At 38.1% G+C, this 18,319-nt stretch overlaps 1 protein-coding gene across 2 annotated transcripts in view; it reads right to left on the reverse strand.

The window, feature by feature from the left end:
- Nucleotides 1-5,277: 5,277 nt before the first annotated feature.
- The window catches only part of CDH2 (cadherin 2), a 112,780-nt gene continuing 99,738 nt past the window's right edge, over nt 5,278-18,319 (reverse strand). For both annotated transcript variants that reach the window (XM_079302104.1, XM_079302105.1), the window contains 2 exons: nt 13,010-13,174; nt 5,278-6,075 (listed from right to left, as the gene is read on the reverse strand). In XM_079302104.1, the coding sequence (XP_079158230.1) occupies nt 5,869-6,075; nt 13,010-13,174 (372 nt within the window). In that variant the 3' untranslated portion in view covers nt 5,278-5,868. The remainder of the gene's footprint in view (nt 6,076-13,009; nt 13,175-18,319) is intronic.

Here is an 18,319-nt window from a genome sequence, read left to right on the forward strand (position 1 = left end):
TTTATAACTGCTTCACACAATGCCACCAGTAATGAATGTTCTAGAATTGGAACATAATTTTGATTATCTGGCCATTACTTTTGATTTATGGTGCACAGAGACAGCTGGGTTTTTATAAGCTCACTCTGCAGTACTGCAGATAACAAATGTAATGTAATAATCAAACTTCTGCAATTTGGAACCCAGAACGGGTGGGCCCATGGATCTGTCTGTCTGCCTAAACCCATACCATATCAACACATTTTATCTTCAGAAGCAGGAGTATAAAAGTAATTTGCACAATGCTACTATTCATTATTCATACCCAGAGCAAAATATGTTTCTTTCAGAATCAGTATTTAGGCTCTTTGGGAGGGAGTGAACCACCTGAAGGTGGTTTCATGAAATCACATAAATGTGTACCATCATGAAGTTTAAAAATGCATTAGTACTTGGGGGAAAAAAAAGCCTCTCAAAATGCATGTATTTTAAGTAATAGTCATAAGTAAAATCCATTGTGAACAATGCAAAATCTGGCTTTTTTCCTGGGTGCAACACAGGAAAATAGGAACTCAACGAGAATGTTTCCATTAGGACGAAAAGATTAGCCAATTTAAAAAAGAGGTTGGTCACTTTTTTTTTTTTTTTTTTTTTTTTTTTTTAACAGCATATTGATTAAAGCTCTGAAAACAAGAGCAAAAGAGATTGTTACAGAAACTGAAAATGGGTGAGTAGAGACAGAAACAAAAGTGGAAACCTTTTCTCAGCCTTGCCAAGAGAACTAAGTAGAATTTCTTGTGGAAGGCAAAAGGGCTAAAAAAGTATTTATTATATGGGAAATGCAGCAAGCAACAAGAATAATTCATAAACCAGAGTACATTCCCTCTGTTAAGGAAAGGCAAGTGGTTCGAGGTATTTTCTGAAACAGGTGGGGGAAGAAGAATGGAAGCAAACAGAATATAATGACCATCTTGTTGAGGCAGTAAATGCTTGTAAAGGTGGCAAGGTTTGCAGCAGATGAGATGTGTGGAGAATTCCAGGGGTCCTACATGGGCAGATTTTTTGTGCTCAGAGAAGGGCTGCAAGAGATCTGCAATTATGTGTAAATCTGAGAGGCAACATTTACACACGTACAATGCTCTGCAGCCAGAGCAACAAGAGAGCAGCTCAGAGAGCACATGTTCACTGCTTCACCCAGACTGATCTTGCCAAAAAAGCTCCCTGGGCAGTGTTGCAATGTCACCTTATAACCACAGGGTATGTCTGTCTGGGGCAGAAAAGCCAAGAGAGCACATAAATGTGAAATCTGATTTTAAGTTCCTACTGTATCAATGGAATTGCTGCATTTTTAGGTGTCCTAGAGACCCACAGAGGTTTTGGGGGTAAAACATTGTTCAGGACACTGAACTTTGAAAAGTAAGACAAGTCTTCCCAGCTATTGCTGCGTGGAGAGCACATCCTCCAGCCTGCAGCAAAACAACTAAACCAACACTTAAGATCTTGATTCTTTGTGGCTTGTAAACTGAAGATTACAAAAAATGTGAGATTTGGCACTGTTCAACTACCTAAGTTGAACTGAGGAGGAAAACTGGGAAAGTGCAGTGCTGGAATATATTCCAGCAGCACTGACAATAAGAACCCCAGAGAAGGGAAATCTCCAAGCCCTCAGTTACACCCAAAAGGATGTTTGGCCAGTACAGAGCTGCAGTTGGCTGGAAAGTGTCCTGCATTGATCCATCAAAGGTGGGATGCTTTTTCCCTATCTGTGTGATGGAAGGCACCTTGGGTCCCTGTGGGGAACACTGAGCCTTCTTTAGCCTTTCTTCTCACTTCTATTTCCCAGCTGGGCTTTGCTGCTAAAGGAAAGCACTTTTGTTATTCCTGTGTCATAAATTCAGTAAGGGAAATTATCCTATGCTTTAAAGAAATTCCTAGGAAAGATCCTTGTCTAGAGAGAGACTGAACATTAAAGTTTATTTAAGCAAATGCAAAACAAATAAAAAATAAGGACACCATACAAATCTAGATCATCCCTGGCTGAAAACTATGTATAAAATATACCACTGTGGATTAGGTATTTAAGCATTCGACTGACTTTTCTGATTTTTGACTAATAAATATTGACCAAGGTAAAAGCAGGAACTTTGCTTTCACACTCTTGAACCAGAAAGGTAAATCTGTCAAAATCAAGCTACCACTGCTAGCAGGGAAGTTCCTTAGGAAGGTGAGAATAGATGCGTAAAGGAAGAATTCGCAGTAGTTTACAAGAGACATCTCTTAGTAACTACAGTAAGGTTTTAGAGACCCTTTTGTGGATTGTGTGTCCCATCACCTGTCAGAAGAGATTCTCCCTTGGGTGTTACAGTGAATGGGACCATGGCAGAGTAGATGTTTCTGGGTAAGGAGTCTTGTCCAAAAAGTACTGCCTACCAAGAAAGAGAACTCCCAAGCAGCAGCCTTTCTGTGGCTTTTAGTCACTTTGCTACTTTGGCACCAGAAGAACCACTTGGGAGTTCCATTACCTGGAGGGAGCACGGTGAGTATGTTTTAGACTGTTATGGGATGAGTATTAGCATATATTCATCAATATTTGGCAATCCCAGAGAAAATGCAGAAAGGTAGACCCATCCATACATAAGGCCATCAGTATCCATTTCAAATGTTTATTTCCTGAAACCACTCTTCCCCACTTTTATCAGCCCTGAAGTTGAAAAATATATAGGCTATGAAAGACTATCACTGCAAGAAAATACGAATTGCAGGAAGACTGAAAGGTCAAAGTTGCTAAAGCCTCATTTCTTGGCAGTAACTTCCCTTGGACACTGTCTAGAAAGCAGAGACAATATATGTCTCTACCGAATACTATTTACAAATTAGGCTGCCAAAATTTCTGCTTTTCAAAAATATTGTAGGGCCCAACATTCAACCATCTTCCTCTGATGGGCATTGAAGCAGGTGTCACGGGTACAAAACCTGGTTGCACATTTCTAGAATGAGAATGAATCTGAAACTTGATGAAAGGTGACCAGTTCAAAAATCCTTTTGAATTCCTCCATAAGCATCTGAGATGCATAAAAATCATTTGCCTTTTGTTCTGTTCAGCAGACCTGATGCTGATCCATCACTAGGTCTGAGAACTGTTGCTATGATTTCAAAGGAGCTGTAGAGCTGGCTGTTTGTCTGATCAAGATAAAGCTCCTACTGCTGTGCAGAACAGCCAAGTGCTTATAAAAGATGACCTCTGTCCACTTTCAACAAAAAAACTGTGCTATAGCCCAAATTGGAAGTTTTCCACAGATCTCTCCCCCAGTCTGTCTTTTAACATTCAACGTCAATGAGTAAAGTTCATTTAGCAACTCCAGTTTGTTCCTTCCAAGTAACAATAACGGATTATGCATAGAAATACAGTTTTGCATATTGTTTTTTGTGCTAAAAGCTGTCTTCCACTTATTTAACATGCATTGACAGTTTAAATCCTGCTCTTTATGAAAGTTCTCCTTGCTTAACTATGCATGGTCAGATTTTATTTCTACATCCTGATCTACATCCTTTGTTCCTTATACTACAAATTTAATTTGGAAATAGCTTAACAGTGCTAGTTGGTAACTTTGACATCACTCAAAAATCAAGGCTATATTACAGCATTAAGTTATGGTTGCAAATGCATGACATAAATTATAGTCAGGTGTGCAAAGGTTGAAATAGTACATCCCAACCTAGGAGGCTTTCATCAGGAGCAAGAAAATGGAAAGAGACATGGAAAGGGGAGATATCCCCCATGCAGTGTTAACAGATCCCAAATTTCAGGGTTTACCTCACAAATTATGTAAATTATGGTGTGAATGCTGAGGAAGCACTGAAGTGTCACCAGTGAAGAGCTTTTCCCCCAGATTAACTTGCTGCCCACGCAGCAGCCCCAGCACAGACCCAGAGCCTGGTTCCCCTCCCTGTCCACTGATGGTGCAACTGTGGGGTTTCTGCCAAGTTTGAGCTTCACACCATTCTCAACTAGGTCCTTAATGTCTGTAAATGTAGGCACCAAATGTGAGCAGATTGCTGCAAGAGAACAAACACAGAACCGCTGTACCTACTATGCTTGCTTTGTTTGCAAGTAAATCATGGTTAACAGGTCAGGAACATGTTTACTGACAGATCTCCTAATGGAGCTTTTTGATAGAGCTCCATGACCATAAGCACCCCTTGAAGGACAAAATTTGATGTGCACTCAGGTTAGCAGGGGTTTGTCTTCACTTCAGCACAAGAAAGCCCAGGCAGCAGAGGACTGCCACAATCTGCAATTTATTTATGCAACCCACAGCATAATCACACATTCATTAAACTGTCAGTCTAGAAATGAGCCAAAAATGTTGCAAGTTCTTATTTAGATAATGTACATTAAACAAAAGAGCTAGCCATCAGTGGGGAACTGAAAACTGTGAATTCCCAGAAATCCCAGCACAGAGCACTTTGCTTTTACCTGGGAACTTGACTTCAAATTTGTGCTGGGCTTTCTTCTACATGCAGCTTGTTTTCGGTCCAGCAGTAGGAAATGCCAAAGAAGCACACACAACTTCTCACAGAACTCAAACACATTTTGCTTACTTTTTATTTACTGTAGTCAGGGCTGCTCAGGTGGATGAAAAAATGCCAAACCAAGCACCACATCCAAAATTAGCATTTTATTCAGAACGTTGGGGTCAGAGGTGTATCATTCATATTCTGGTACACAATACAGAGGCAAAGCTGTTCTCAGAAGTCTCTCCAGTTTGAAAGCTCCTTCCCCCCCTCCCCTCCCCTCCCCAAAAACATACTGTATATTTTCTCGTGCCACCAGTATCAGGCCAACTCCCCTCCCCCCCCTTTTTTTTGGTACAAATTATGTAAAACTTTTTTTTGTGCTAAGAACTTTTCTCCCTCCCCAAACCAAAAAAATAATAAAAATAAAAATAAAAAAAATATTGAGTACTCTAACTACAGTTCAACAATTGAATCAATGTCACTTGTTTGCAACCTGTTTTGTAAATACTTTATCCATAAACGAAAGATATAAACATGCAAAAACCTGAATCCATAGTCCAAATAATACATACACGTGTTCTGAAGTTTCTGCACTTCTCCACAGACTATGCCAATAAAACATTATGTACACATACCATTTTTTACAGTGAAGTGGGAAAAAAATTCTAGAAATTAAAAAAAAAAAAAAAACCAACAAAACCCAAAACGTGTACATGGATTAAGACCAAAATGTGTCTAACATTCTAGCATAAGAAAAAAAAAATCAATTCTGCTACAAACTGGTGATATGAAAACTCCCTTTATTTGCAACCAGCTGCATAAGTTTTAGAATTTTAGTGAAAAAAGTCCCCTAACATCTAAAACTAGAAGTAATGTACATTGTTCCACCTCATGGTCCTCTCTCCCAGATAATAAAATTGTTCCATGAGGATTTTTTTGTTTATTTTTAATCTCCTTATTTTAATAAAAGCAATGCGATGTAACAAAAGCATTGTGAAGTATATTGTGTTTCACCTTACTCCTCCCCACCCCAACATATTTTGTCTCTTTAATGCATCATTTCATAAATCAGTACCATTAAAGCCTTAAACATAAAACTAATTCCGATCTGAAAAAGGTACAAAAAGGCACATAAAATCCCAGTGCTTCTGTACTGTAAAATTCAAGTGTAACTGAGCTCAATATTTTTTTCCAAACAGCATTGGATCACTGATATTCCACGGAGCCCAAATTGGTTTGCAGCCTAAGCCAAAGCCTTCAGCAAGCACTTGTGCTAGTAGACTACAAAGTTAAAGCCTAGCTTCTGTATGCTTTTGGGGAATATCAGTTGAAATGTTTGTACTTGTCCAAAACCAAAGTTCACTTTGAAGTTCAGTCATCACCTCCACCGTACATATCAGCAAGTTTCTTGAAACGTGGGCCCCAGTCATTTAGGTAGTCATAGTCTTGCTCACCACCACTACTTGAGGAGTTAAGAGAGCTCAAGGATCCAGCAGTGGAGCCGCTTCCTTCATAGTCAAAGACTAAGAGGGAGTCATAGGGGGGGGCTGTAGGGTCATTGTCGGCTGCTTTAAGTCCCTGCAAGGAAGAGAGGCAGAAAAGAAGATTAAGTTCTGTATCTTAGAGCAAGACAGGAGCATATCTGGAATATTTGAAGTGAAGTTATCTATCAAGCACCACTTGAGAAAACAAAGTTCTTCCTCTCCTGCCATTCAGTGCAAAACAGGATTTATGTTTTTGTAACTCCTTTTAGAATAAACAGGTTTCCAGCATTGCAGCACTGGACATTTTGTATCTAGCTGCAATTACAGCCCAACAAAACCTTAGAGAGAGCCATGACAAGGGGACTGAAGCTGGTAAATACACAGTTTCATAGATACACAGCTCACAACCTGTGCCATGGGCAATGTGAGAATGGTTAGACACATGAGGAAGGAGAAACAAGCATGTTTGTAAGGATTCACTTCAACAGCCATCTCACATGATCAATAGCATATCCACTGACTTTTCTGGCCTGCAGTCCAACTGCATGTGCCAAAATCCATATTTAGTTAGTCCTGCAAGCTCATGTACCTCTCTAGGCTGCTGTGAGAAAAATATATGGTATGTTGTCTTAAGCCTTTTATGTTTTGCCACATCCACCCATGAGATCCACCTGCTCTTCAGAAAAAACACACAGTGACATCAAAGCTGAATACAAGATGATGACTGTTTTTGTTTCCTCCTTTCAAAGGACTGAAGTTATCAACACACGAATAATGGCCAATCAGCATTTTTGGATTTCCAGTCTACAGAGTTGAATAGCCCAAATTAAAACCAACACAAATTGAATTGGAGGAAATGCAGGGAGACTGAAGAGGAAAAGCCAGGAAAGAACCACACTTCTTCCAGAGAAAAGCCTCTTCATTCCCTGTTTTGTCACCGAAGTCCAAACCTAAACACTTAAATGAATAACTAACTTTAGAATATGAGACAATTTATCTGTGCTTATCTGCCAAAGATTTACAAGCTGAATATAAAAACCTAAAGCCTGAAGTCAAAAATCCCTCTTATGATTTGTATTTTTTTAACAATACAGTTTCTTCCATGGGATTAACAACGTTTTTTCAAGACCTTCCACTTTGAATAGGATCTACTTTGGCAGCCACTGACAGGGGATAATGTATATTCCAGAATTCCATAAGACTGTGCTAAGATTTTAAATTGCTCACTATTAATTTTTATCACTTTTAATTTTTAATGTTTATGTATTAAAAAAAGGCATTGTTATACTTCCACTTACTTGAAGGAGTGTGCCTCCTTCAAATTATTTAATATATTCTGCTTTTAGAAAACTACATTTCCCTCTCAGTTGTGTTTCATCCAAATATGACAAACTGGAATTTTTATTCTACAAATATGTATGATAGAGTATGTACATATTAAATCCATTAATGAAAGCATTTGGCATTGATAAGGTAGAAGAGAATCCTGGCTCTTTATTACTTAGTTAAATAATTCAGGATTGTGCAAAATGTACCTAAAATAATTTCCAAATCAGTGGTGGAAAAGTCCAGCATATTTATAAAGCTAATGACCTCTAATCAAGATCAAATTTTGGCCTTGAAATGCTCATTTCATGTGTTACAACAACATCAAGAAGGTTATTAATAGCCTGCATTAAAAGTGCAATTTTGAATTATGAGATAAGAATAATTGGTGATGCTTGTTATCTCTCTCTGGCATTTTCCAACCTGATGGCCATAATAATCACAAAAGATGTGAGATTTTGAAAAGGCAATAGCAAGTGTTGGAAGACATCCATTATCCAGCTTCCAAGGGGGAAGTTCTAAGGCTTCCTCTTATTCTCTGCTGCTGAAGCAGAAAGGCAACTTTACTTCTTAGGCAGTAACTGGCCTTGTGGTATTTAGATCTCTTCTTAAGCCCTCTTGGGGTGACAGACACCCATGTGTTTGGAACACAGGTGACAGGAAGGACAGTAAATACCAGCTGAGGTCAAGGACTGCTGGGGTATGAATGCCAGGTATCCATGTGTGAAAGTCATTTGGAAAATCGGTCTGGAGACAGAATGTTATTTCCCTGCAGTTCTGCCTACTAATAGCCAGCCAACCATGGGATACCAATTTATTTTAAAAAATCAGTGAACAAAACATTTTCCTACATCACTGCAGAAATTCTGATACCTATCAGTCATCCATGACAAGGCAGAAGGCAGCCTCTTTCCATCTGTTTTTCCAAAGGGGAAGTTGTAATTTTTTTTTCAATTTGCTGCTGCTATCATGATAGCATTTCAGAAAAGCAAACTGGTTTTGAGTTACTGACTTACAAGATAGGATCTCACTAACAAATTCACTTTCTCAAAGGTTGTGCTGGCGGTATAATCCATTTCATTCAGAGAACGTAGCTACGGGTCATGTTTTGGAGGTATTGATTCCACCGCGCAGCACAATTTACACTGACATTTTCACCCACTTTCTGGTTCACAGTGGAGTGACTGAACTTAGTGTCTAACTCTTCAAATGACAAGATTTCTGCCACAGTCGTGTCAAAAGTTACATACTAAAATGAGGAAGAACTACAGCAATGTTTTCTCTTTCCCCCTGCTAAGGCGACTCTCTGAGCGCACCCAGTGTCCTGCTGTGCTTTGCTCTTGGGCTCTGCAGCATGTCAGGCAGCCCTGGCAGTGCTACCAGCTCATGAAGCTCCCCTTGGTTTCAGCATTGCCACCTCTTTAGTTTACTATGCTGTCCTTTTCAGTGGGTGGAGGTGGTGTGGATACACACATGCTGCATCTGCAGAGTGGTTACAGTTACTCGGTTTATGGTTTCCTGATCAGAAAACCCGAAGTTTTTATTAGAGTGAGAAGCTCATTCAACAGCAGAATATCCGGGGCACATCCTCAGGAGCAGGGGAACATGCTGGGACAGGGAATTGTCACATTTATTTGCATGTGCAACACCACCAGTGCACAACAAGCAGTCACAGAAGAGCCACAGCAGCAGAGAGGCCAGCTTGAGACTGGACAGACTGACTCTTCTCTTCCTTTATATACACAGTAGAGCTTTCACTAGCTCTAGGGGCAGAAATGGAGAAACTACTGTTGGCAGTGGAACAACAGTAAACTTGCCTTAATACAGGCAGCATTCTCTATTTCTCTCAAATTGAAGGAAAGCAACCCATCAAATCTTGAACTAACATGGAACATTACAAAATCTAATGCTTCTATTTTCATTAATCCTACTATTTAAATCAGATTCAGCAGACTTCTGATGAGAAGGAAAAGAACAGAGACCTTCAGGGAAATAAAAAAAAAATTGGTTTCTATCTGGAACCATTTTTTGACATGAGAAATCAGAAACCATCAAGGGACTCCATTCTGCATGGAGGTGCACTGCATCAATAACCATTTACTAAGAATAAATTCAGGGTCCTCTATGTCCCCATGGGATGAGACCTTTAGTTTGCAATTTCAATTTAGTTTACCTCAGATTATGTCCTCTATTGATTATAAATATATTCTTTGCCACAAATTCTCCACCACAATACAACTGCATGAGGTTTCTAGGGACAATATAGGTGGGTCTTGAAAACAGGATTAACAAAACTACCTCCAACAGATCTAATTTATACTGTCCTGCAAATCCTGACTATTCTAAGTGTTAATTATGCTCTACACTCTGCAGGCTTTAAAAGGCTCAAAATGGAAAACAAAGTCTACAGAGGATTCTTATTAAAACATGACTTATTTCACTAACTTGTTTGTACACTGGACTGGAATAAAAGGAGGTTTTTCCCTTCCCCTCTTAAATTACAGATTCATCTATCCATTGAAACAGTCAAAACAACAAAGTCCCAGAGGTCATTTAGATTATGCCTGCAAAACCTATTTTGACTATCAGACACCTCTGGAACCTTCCTATTTTAGACAGTTCATAGCTCTGTACATGGCATCTCAACTTTGTGGTATAAAAATGCATGACTGTTTATTGTAATTCTAACTTGTTTTTCAACTGAGAAGTCATCAGAACACTACAAAACACTTACTTATGTATGTCTCATTGAGTTAAGAAGGTTTAATACAAGGGATAACAGATAGAAAATAATATACCAGAAAAAACAGAGAACTGCTAAAAGGGCAAAAAAACTAAATGACCCCCTAGATATTTTTTTTGCTTTTTGTTTCTATGACTTTGTAAAGAAAATGAGAAGAAAACCCCCACGCTTGCTTGGCAATGGGAGCTAAACCCTCCAGCATCTGAAATCAATGATCTATAGTTACTTTTTGTCAAAAGCTGAAGCAATTCAGAAGCTAGTCTGAACAATGCTGTCTGTGTGTCTGAGGTGCTGGTGAGCATTCAACAGATTAAATTAATTCCCACATGAGGACCAGCATCCCAAAAGATCATACTGACCCACATCTCCTGGAATAGGGCCAATCCTCCAAAAGAGATTGGTCTGATCACCAAAAGTGTTGCATCTTTTCAAACCAAGGAGCTAATGCAGACTTTGCTACCAAAGTGCTGACAATCCACAAGCAGCCTCTCCCTGCTCAGCTGGGGACTGGGCTAGTTTTGTGGGTGGTTTGGCTTAGAGATGCCCAAGGGAAGAATTACATCTAATAATATTGAAGTTGGATGCAGAGAGATATGAACTTTGCTCTTTCTTATCTTGCTATGTTGTTTCCACAGCTCAGCTTATCTTCTCTAGGAACTGCCTTAAGAAACGTCTGGTACAGGCTTTAGTCAAGATATTTTTTCAATTTACCTCAAGTAAAACTGAAAGAAACTTACCAAGTTTCTTGGGTTTAATCATACCAGGACTGCAGGTGCAATTTTCTGGAGAGTCTGAAAACCTGTGCAGCCTGAACATTTATGCTCTTAAGACACTGATAATTTTAAAATTTACCTGTAACAACGAATACTACTAAGAAAGACAGACCCATTTCCCCCCACACCCAGTAGACAATTTATAATCATATCTGCCATGTGAGGTTTTTTACATAAAAGATAAATTAAGATGACATTATTTTAGAGAAATAAAATGCCCATTTTGCTCAGACTCCTGGGAAAACAGACAGCATGGACAATCTTTGGGTGGTTACTGTCTCCTAGAGAGAGGGTTAGGTGGAATGCCCCACAGTACAACAATACATTCTTGTGAAATCCTAAGGAAAAAAAAAAATATGTATCAAGAAGACAAGCTAAATATATAATGCTTAAAACTACTAGCTAGAAGCTACCTCACACAGTTCCTTTCAATCAGAGGATACAATTAATTCTGACCTAACTTGCAGACAAGAAAATTGCCGTGTTTTCTTTAACTTCATATGTATTTCCACATATTTTCTTAATCAATGACATTAATGACATTTTACTGTGCAGGAATAGCTGGGAGAAGCTTTCTCTTTTGGTGGATGGCAAGGAGAAGCATAAAGGGAGGTACTGATATAATACAACAGTCAGCAGGAAGAAAATGACTCTGTGCTCATCTGTAGTGCAATATAAAACACACTGGGTTAAATCAAGAGAGCAAGTACTGTTTCTTCAGCTCCATGTGTACACACTGATGCTATCATCTTCAAGAGTGATAACACACTGAAAAATAATATTGCAAGAACAGCTTGCTAAGTCATTAAAAGACTGTAGGAGGCTGGACAACCTTGGGCTCCTTTCTGGGCTTTCCAGCAGAATCAGACCCATTCCCTGCCTTTGTTCCACAGCAGAGCTTCCCAGCTGCTTGGAGAGCAAGAAAAACCAGGGCTCTTCAATACTGCCTGCCAGGTGGGCACTGTCTGGTCACAGAATCTCTGATTGTTTGGAAGCACAAGGAAGTTCTTATGTGTACACTGCCTTGGGCCTTTTATTGTCCCATGTCTCCACTATTTTCCAATTATAACTGTAATATTTAGAAGTGTAAGGCATGCAAAAACTGAAGTATTTTAAAACACAATATAATTACGAGGATATTTGTACATTTCCTGCTCGTCAACTCCCCTCCAAGTTTTTTGACAATTGTATCACCGTACACCTTAAAAGGGGCAAATTCAATTTTCTGCAGCTTTTCAACTCAAAAGATTTTAGTATATTAGCCTGACTTTTCTTCAAGGCAAACAAGAATAAACACGTTTGCAGAAACTGTTCTGCAATACTCTGCAATATGTGTCCAGCTCCAGCTGACAAGGAAGATATGAGAAAACCAGAGAAAATAATTAACTACTACAATTCATGTACAGAATAAAGTACAAATAGTAGCAAATTCTGGATTAGCTTTTTTTTTTTTCTTCTATAACCAGCAAGCACAAGAAATGCATCCTATCATAAGTACCACAACACCAATAATTTAAGACTGACCAGTGATAGAAATAATGAGGATAATTTTTTTCAGAACTATCAGTACTCTGGTATAGTCTGAATCTCAATTACATTTATTAGATTGAGGAATCAAAGATAATGCAAATCTTTGAAAGCTCTCTGACAAGACAAGTATTAAAAGCACTTACATAACATTTAATTTAGCTGCCCTGCTCACTAATCGTATTTGATGGAATTCTTTTGGTCTTATTGAAGGTACTGAATTTCCACGATTATCTGGATTCAAAGGGTAATGTATGAGGAGAATAAAAATGAACTTCTTCCATTATTAAATTACTGTGAATTAATAAATGAATTTAGGCTACACTACAATTTTGTTAGTCTGTTTATTAGTTAGAACCCACTGCATAATCCTGCTTGGAGATATTGTGGTTGCAGCTGATAACGTACTATGAATGTAATTAATACGGACGCACAGAAGTTAATTGATATATCTTCCCTTTCTGTTTCAATGAGTTAATTAAATTTGTCTGCACTTTAAAAGAACATATTTACTCCTGTCTAGTGAGACAGTTTTAATTGTCCAAGGAAGTTTTAAAAAGTTATTATGTTCTAACATAACAGCTACTCATGCGGAGTAGAATAAACAAAATATAAAAGCTTATCAGATCTTAGGAGGAAACCCTTTTCTGCTTCCTTACCTCATTAATGAAGTCCCCAATGTCCCCAGGATGAGGAGCAGCTGATCTGACTGGATACTGAGGTTCTGCATGGATTGGCCTTTCATCAAGACGTCTGATTCCAACAGGTTTGATGGCATCTGGTTCCACAGTGTCAGGCTGCTGGAGCTGGCTCAAGTCATAATCCTGCAAAATATGGAACAGACACAGTATGTTAGCAGAATTTCAAACAGTATCTGTCAGGGGGAAACATGAGAAGCAAAAAAGGGAAAATGCAAAGTATCATTTCACCACAAGTCCTGTTTTCAGGACTGCAATGCTTACCGAGAATAAGTCAATAACACTGTTATTTGCATACCAACAGGATGTTATTTGATTTATACTCCCTGAATCTCCTGTTTTGATTCTATTCCATCAGATTTGTAGAGCTTCTCATAAGTTTTCCCTTGAGAAGCAGGGATTTGAGTAGTACTATTAAGGGACTAAACACTTTACGTAGTAATGATGATTTACAGCATAGAGCAAAGATGCCAAATCCAACTCTTATTTTCCTAAGCAAATAAATACCATACATTCTGAGGAAAAAAGCAAGCACTGTGTTCTGCAGTATTTTCTAATACCTTCAAAGAATGAATTTAAGACTCCTTGCTGATTTTATGTGGTTTCCATAATATGAAAGCCAAAAGGGGAAAAATGTCGTAAGAAGTACAAAGCTCCTCAGATTTGGCCTTAATTCTAAGCACTTCCTAGAGATTACTCACGAATCTGTTCATTAAGTACTTGATGCTGCAGTTTCAAACTCTGGCAGACTGATGAAGTTAGCATAGCAGCATGAATTCCAATAAGCTGTATGTATGCATATGAAAAATTTAATTAGATAAATGTTTAGGCATTGAACATAGATATGCCTGAATTCTCTTTGCACAGTGTGATGCATTTCATCATTGTCATTCTCCTCACTGTTGCCATGTCTAGAATAAAGTCATGCTCTAGGATGCCTTTACATTGGTGAGAATGTGCAACAAAGAACTGGACTGCAAGGCTTTAACAAAAGCCATTCAAGAACTATCAGCAGCTGGGGGCTCATGCCAACTCTGCTGTATGCCAGACACCCTGCCCCACAGATAATCCAAGAAGTTATAAACATCTCAGATAAGCTACTCTATCCAGCAAAAATATCATTTTCTCAACAGTGCTGTTCTGGTAAAAATGTTATTTATAATCTCAACTTGCTGGAAATTGTCTGTTCAGACTATTTTTCATTAGTTTCTTACTGGCTCTTAAGGGAAGGAATGCAAGCTTTTACTGCTGCTGTTACCTCATGGGATGTAGATCCTTTCTGAGACCATGACCTCCTGTGACCCCAAACCCAGACTTTTCAGCAGGGGAAGAATTCTTTCTGACAGCAGTGATGGTAGTTCGTGGGGAGAATTGTACCTGATTATCAAATCCACTACATCTTCTGATTTGTTACTTGAGTTCTCAGGTGACTGCACACAAATATACAGTCAAAAAAGGTGGAACAGCCCTACTGAGATCTGAGAATGCAGTTTCATATGCTTTAATTAGATTACAAGTTCCTTGGGGCAGAGCAGTATCTCCTACCCTTCGGTACTTCATGTACCAAACAGAATAATAAGTGATCTCCAGGAAGCAGTATGAATCGGAGAAAAGTAAACAGAACAGAACTTTTTATCCTTTCCCTTTTTATTACGTAAAATAAATCAAAATAGTTTAGAGACATGCTATCAGAAAATCCTATCAAACAGAGAAGAATGTACTTTTTAGAATTTATAAATATGCAACATGAGTGCTTTTCATACCTACCCAAAAGATAAAGGTGGAAAACACCAACAGGGAGAAATGAATTTTTTTTCTTTTAAATCTAAGCATTTCATTGTAGAGGAATTCCAACTGGTATGGTTAAATAACAATGTATTAAAACCAAAAGAGTGGCTCTGTTAATTTCAATTCTGTGAAGATTTATTTTTCCTACTCACACACATATGTATACAATTATTTTTACAGAAATATAAATCAATTCTGCCAGTCTATTATGTCCACATCTCAGGCATCCTTTTATATAAGTATTTCATTATTTGAGACATAACCAGATCCTAATAGCCAAAAAGTCAGCAAAGATAACCATCTGTGAGGTAACAGCAGTGCAGAACGTGTCCTGATTTGGAATCTTACTTTGTTTCTTTTTCTTAGGGTAATTTGTGACATTGCCATTTAGCCTTCCATCAGAGGAAATTTATCTTGCAGGCCTAATAGTGTCCAGACAAGAAAAGATCTATTGTATTACCTCAGACTCTCAATCAGAGAGTTTATCATTAAAATCAATACTAACTGCACATCAGTGGGGTATGGCCAACTTATCCACCACCTCCCCAAACCAGCTGAGTGCCAAGCAAACACAGCACCATTCTGTCTGAAGTCAACTCTACTCAATTACTGCAAAGGAAAAGAAGGAAAAATGTTTTAAAATGCCAGGTCATACATAAACTGTTTAGAGGTGCTGAGGTCCCATCTCTTCACTCAGTGCTGCTTTCCCAGACAGGAAAGTGGGAAAGCTCTTCACATACTACCTAAAGCTCCTGAATGGAATAAAAGGTTGTCCTCAAACAGGGTTTGCTAAGATAGCTAACTGTAGAAGTGACAGCTGAATGGAACATAGGCACATCATAGAGAGAACATGCTGGGATAGGCTGGGGCAGACAACTGAGCAGTATCCTGAGTCATCATTTCTACTCTTAGTTTCAGGACCACCATTCAACAATGTTTCGGTGTTGCTCCACTCTTTTCCCATATAACCTGTTCATAGTTAAAATCTGCCTAGGGATTACTGGCAGTTCATTGGGGAAAAGGTCTTGGCTCTCCATTGGAAATGCACTTCAGTGAGAATTGTGAGCATCTAATTCTTATGGCTGCCAATTTTTGTCAGAGGTATTTATTTATACTGTTTAGCCCTAACTCAAGCAATTCTAGAAAAAATTCCCTTCCTTCAGTTTGGACTTGACCAAACCCAACATATGGTTTGTTCAAGTTTTTCCTCCTCAAACTTCTGGACAAACTTACTATTGTTGATGAAAGAGAGAATGGACTTATTTTTTCTCAACTGTAATATTGCTAAGATATATTAGTTTGCTCCCACTTGCATGTAGAAAAACTCAGGCCTTTGGAAACAAGAAACTTGGACTAGTCTGATAGTCTAAGGCTACAGTCAACAGAGAAACAGAAATCTCACATTCTACAACAGGGATGTAAGTGAAGCAAGTAGAATGATTTTTTTTTTCTGCTTGCTCATGAAATCTCCTCTTATCACTGAAGAAACTACAGCTGCCTTTAAGATAACTGGTGGTTAAAGAGATGACAATCTTAATGAGCTAGAAGGGCATTTTATTCAAAGTTTCATCTTGTGAAATCAGTCAATCAGTCTCACTGGCCCCACCCCAAAACCCCACTAACCCCTTCTTCCCTCCAAGTTGATTATTATATTGATGTTAGCTCTTCAATGAATTCTAACAGCTAAGCCCTAAAAATTAACTGCCTTACCAGAAGTGCATGCAGAAGGCTCTGGAACCCCCAAAAGCACTTTTTTAAGAACACCTGCACAGTTGTTCAAAACACAATTCAAGTATCTCAACTTGAATAGAAAAAAAAAAAAACATCCAGAAGAGAAGGCCATTTTACACTCCCCAATAATCACTGAAAAATAAGGTAATTCACCCTTCAAAAATCTCCTCCTTTAACAACTTCCTTGTGGGCAAGGCAGCTATTCACTGAACAGCACCTAAGTAATAATCCCTCACAGACCAGTCATTAGTTGCAGATGGAGATATTTTAAATGTTTATTTTTTTCATCCTCATTATCTGTTCTAAATTAGAAGATTTACTCAAGTTCCTGGAAAAATACCCTAACAAATTAAAAAAAAAATTACAGTAATTGATAACTGTCTTATATGAATGTATCCTAAAGCATTATGATGCAGAACTACAAACAACAGAATGAAACCACAATGAATTAAAACTATAAAATGCTGTGCAGAAACAGGACTGACTTTTTTTGAGAAAGCAAAACTCAGAAAATATTTTAATACATTACATCTGAATTGAACTTTCCACTACCACAGCCTAGTGCCTGGAATGTGACTGACATTCTTTAATGATTTATGACTCTGGCTTCCCTGATATCTCAGAGCTCTTGGTTTATTTTATTTTATTTTATTCATTTTATCTTGGCTGTTCATGAGACTGTGTGATACACTCCTAGGGATGATTTGGATTTTTGCCTTCCAAAGAACAGAAGCTTTGGCTAGTCATGAACATATGGCTGGACACATGAATCATGTAACAAAACACTATACTTGTTTCTTGTTTTCAAGGGATGCACCCTTTGCAAAGAAATATGGAAGTTCAGCTCTATCCCCATATAAGAAAATAATCAACTTAATTGTCACCAGATCACTTTGAATTAATTTGATGACCTCTAAGTGTCTTTCACAGAACACATCTAACTGAAGTGGTTTAGATGCATATAAAGCAAGAGTAGAAGAAATTTGAATTTTACCTGACCCTTTTAGAGGAGATGGAGCCTTAGTGTAAACTCAGGTATTGTATTTTCTGAAGAGAACAGAACTAATGATGACTTTGAAGTACTTATGGATAAAACACGGGTTCTACTTTGCCTTTGTATTCTGAAGGCAACTACTGTCTATGCCAATAGAGAAATGGGATAGGGAAGTAAGTAAAGAAGTATTTTACTCCTGCATGATCCCACTGAGATGTTAAAAAAAAATAAAGAGGGAGTGAAAACCAATCCTGCTATATATTCTACCCCCAAACTCACAAAACATCAAAAAAGCTATCCGAAATTGGCACTTAAAATATTGCCTGAGTTTTGAAAAATGCTCCAACCCTCCCCTAAATCTTACATTTGCTGAAATAATGAAACTTCAAAACAGCAAAGAGAGAGAACTGACTAGACGTAGGCTTCAGGTGGGAGGATAGTTAAAATGCCTACACCAACAGTTGCTCTTTGTTTGTCACTTGCTTTTTACTTTCTGCCATATTGTTTTTCCCATTTGCTTTTACTATAGATGCATCTGGAGGATTACAAGTTAATAATTTTTAAGATAAGGAAGAAGCTAGCTTATCTTTTTTATAATAAAAAAGATGAAAACTCCAGCTGCAGATACAACACAATATCAGGCAGAAGTTCTAGATATGATAAAACAAAACAATTTTGTAATAGAATTATGAAAAAATTACTTTCACATCATGAGATAAAGATTCACCAAGGAATGACAGTAATTCCTCCACAGGAGC

This window comes from Erithacus rubecula (assembly GCF_903797595.1).
Source record: "Erithacus rubecula genome assembly, chromosome: 3".
Lineage (NCBI taxonomy): Eukaryota > Metazoa > Chordata > Aves > Passeriformes > Muscicapidae > Erithacus > Erithacus rubecula.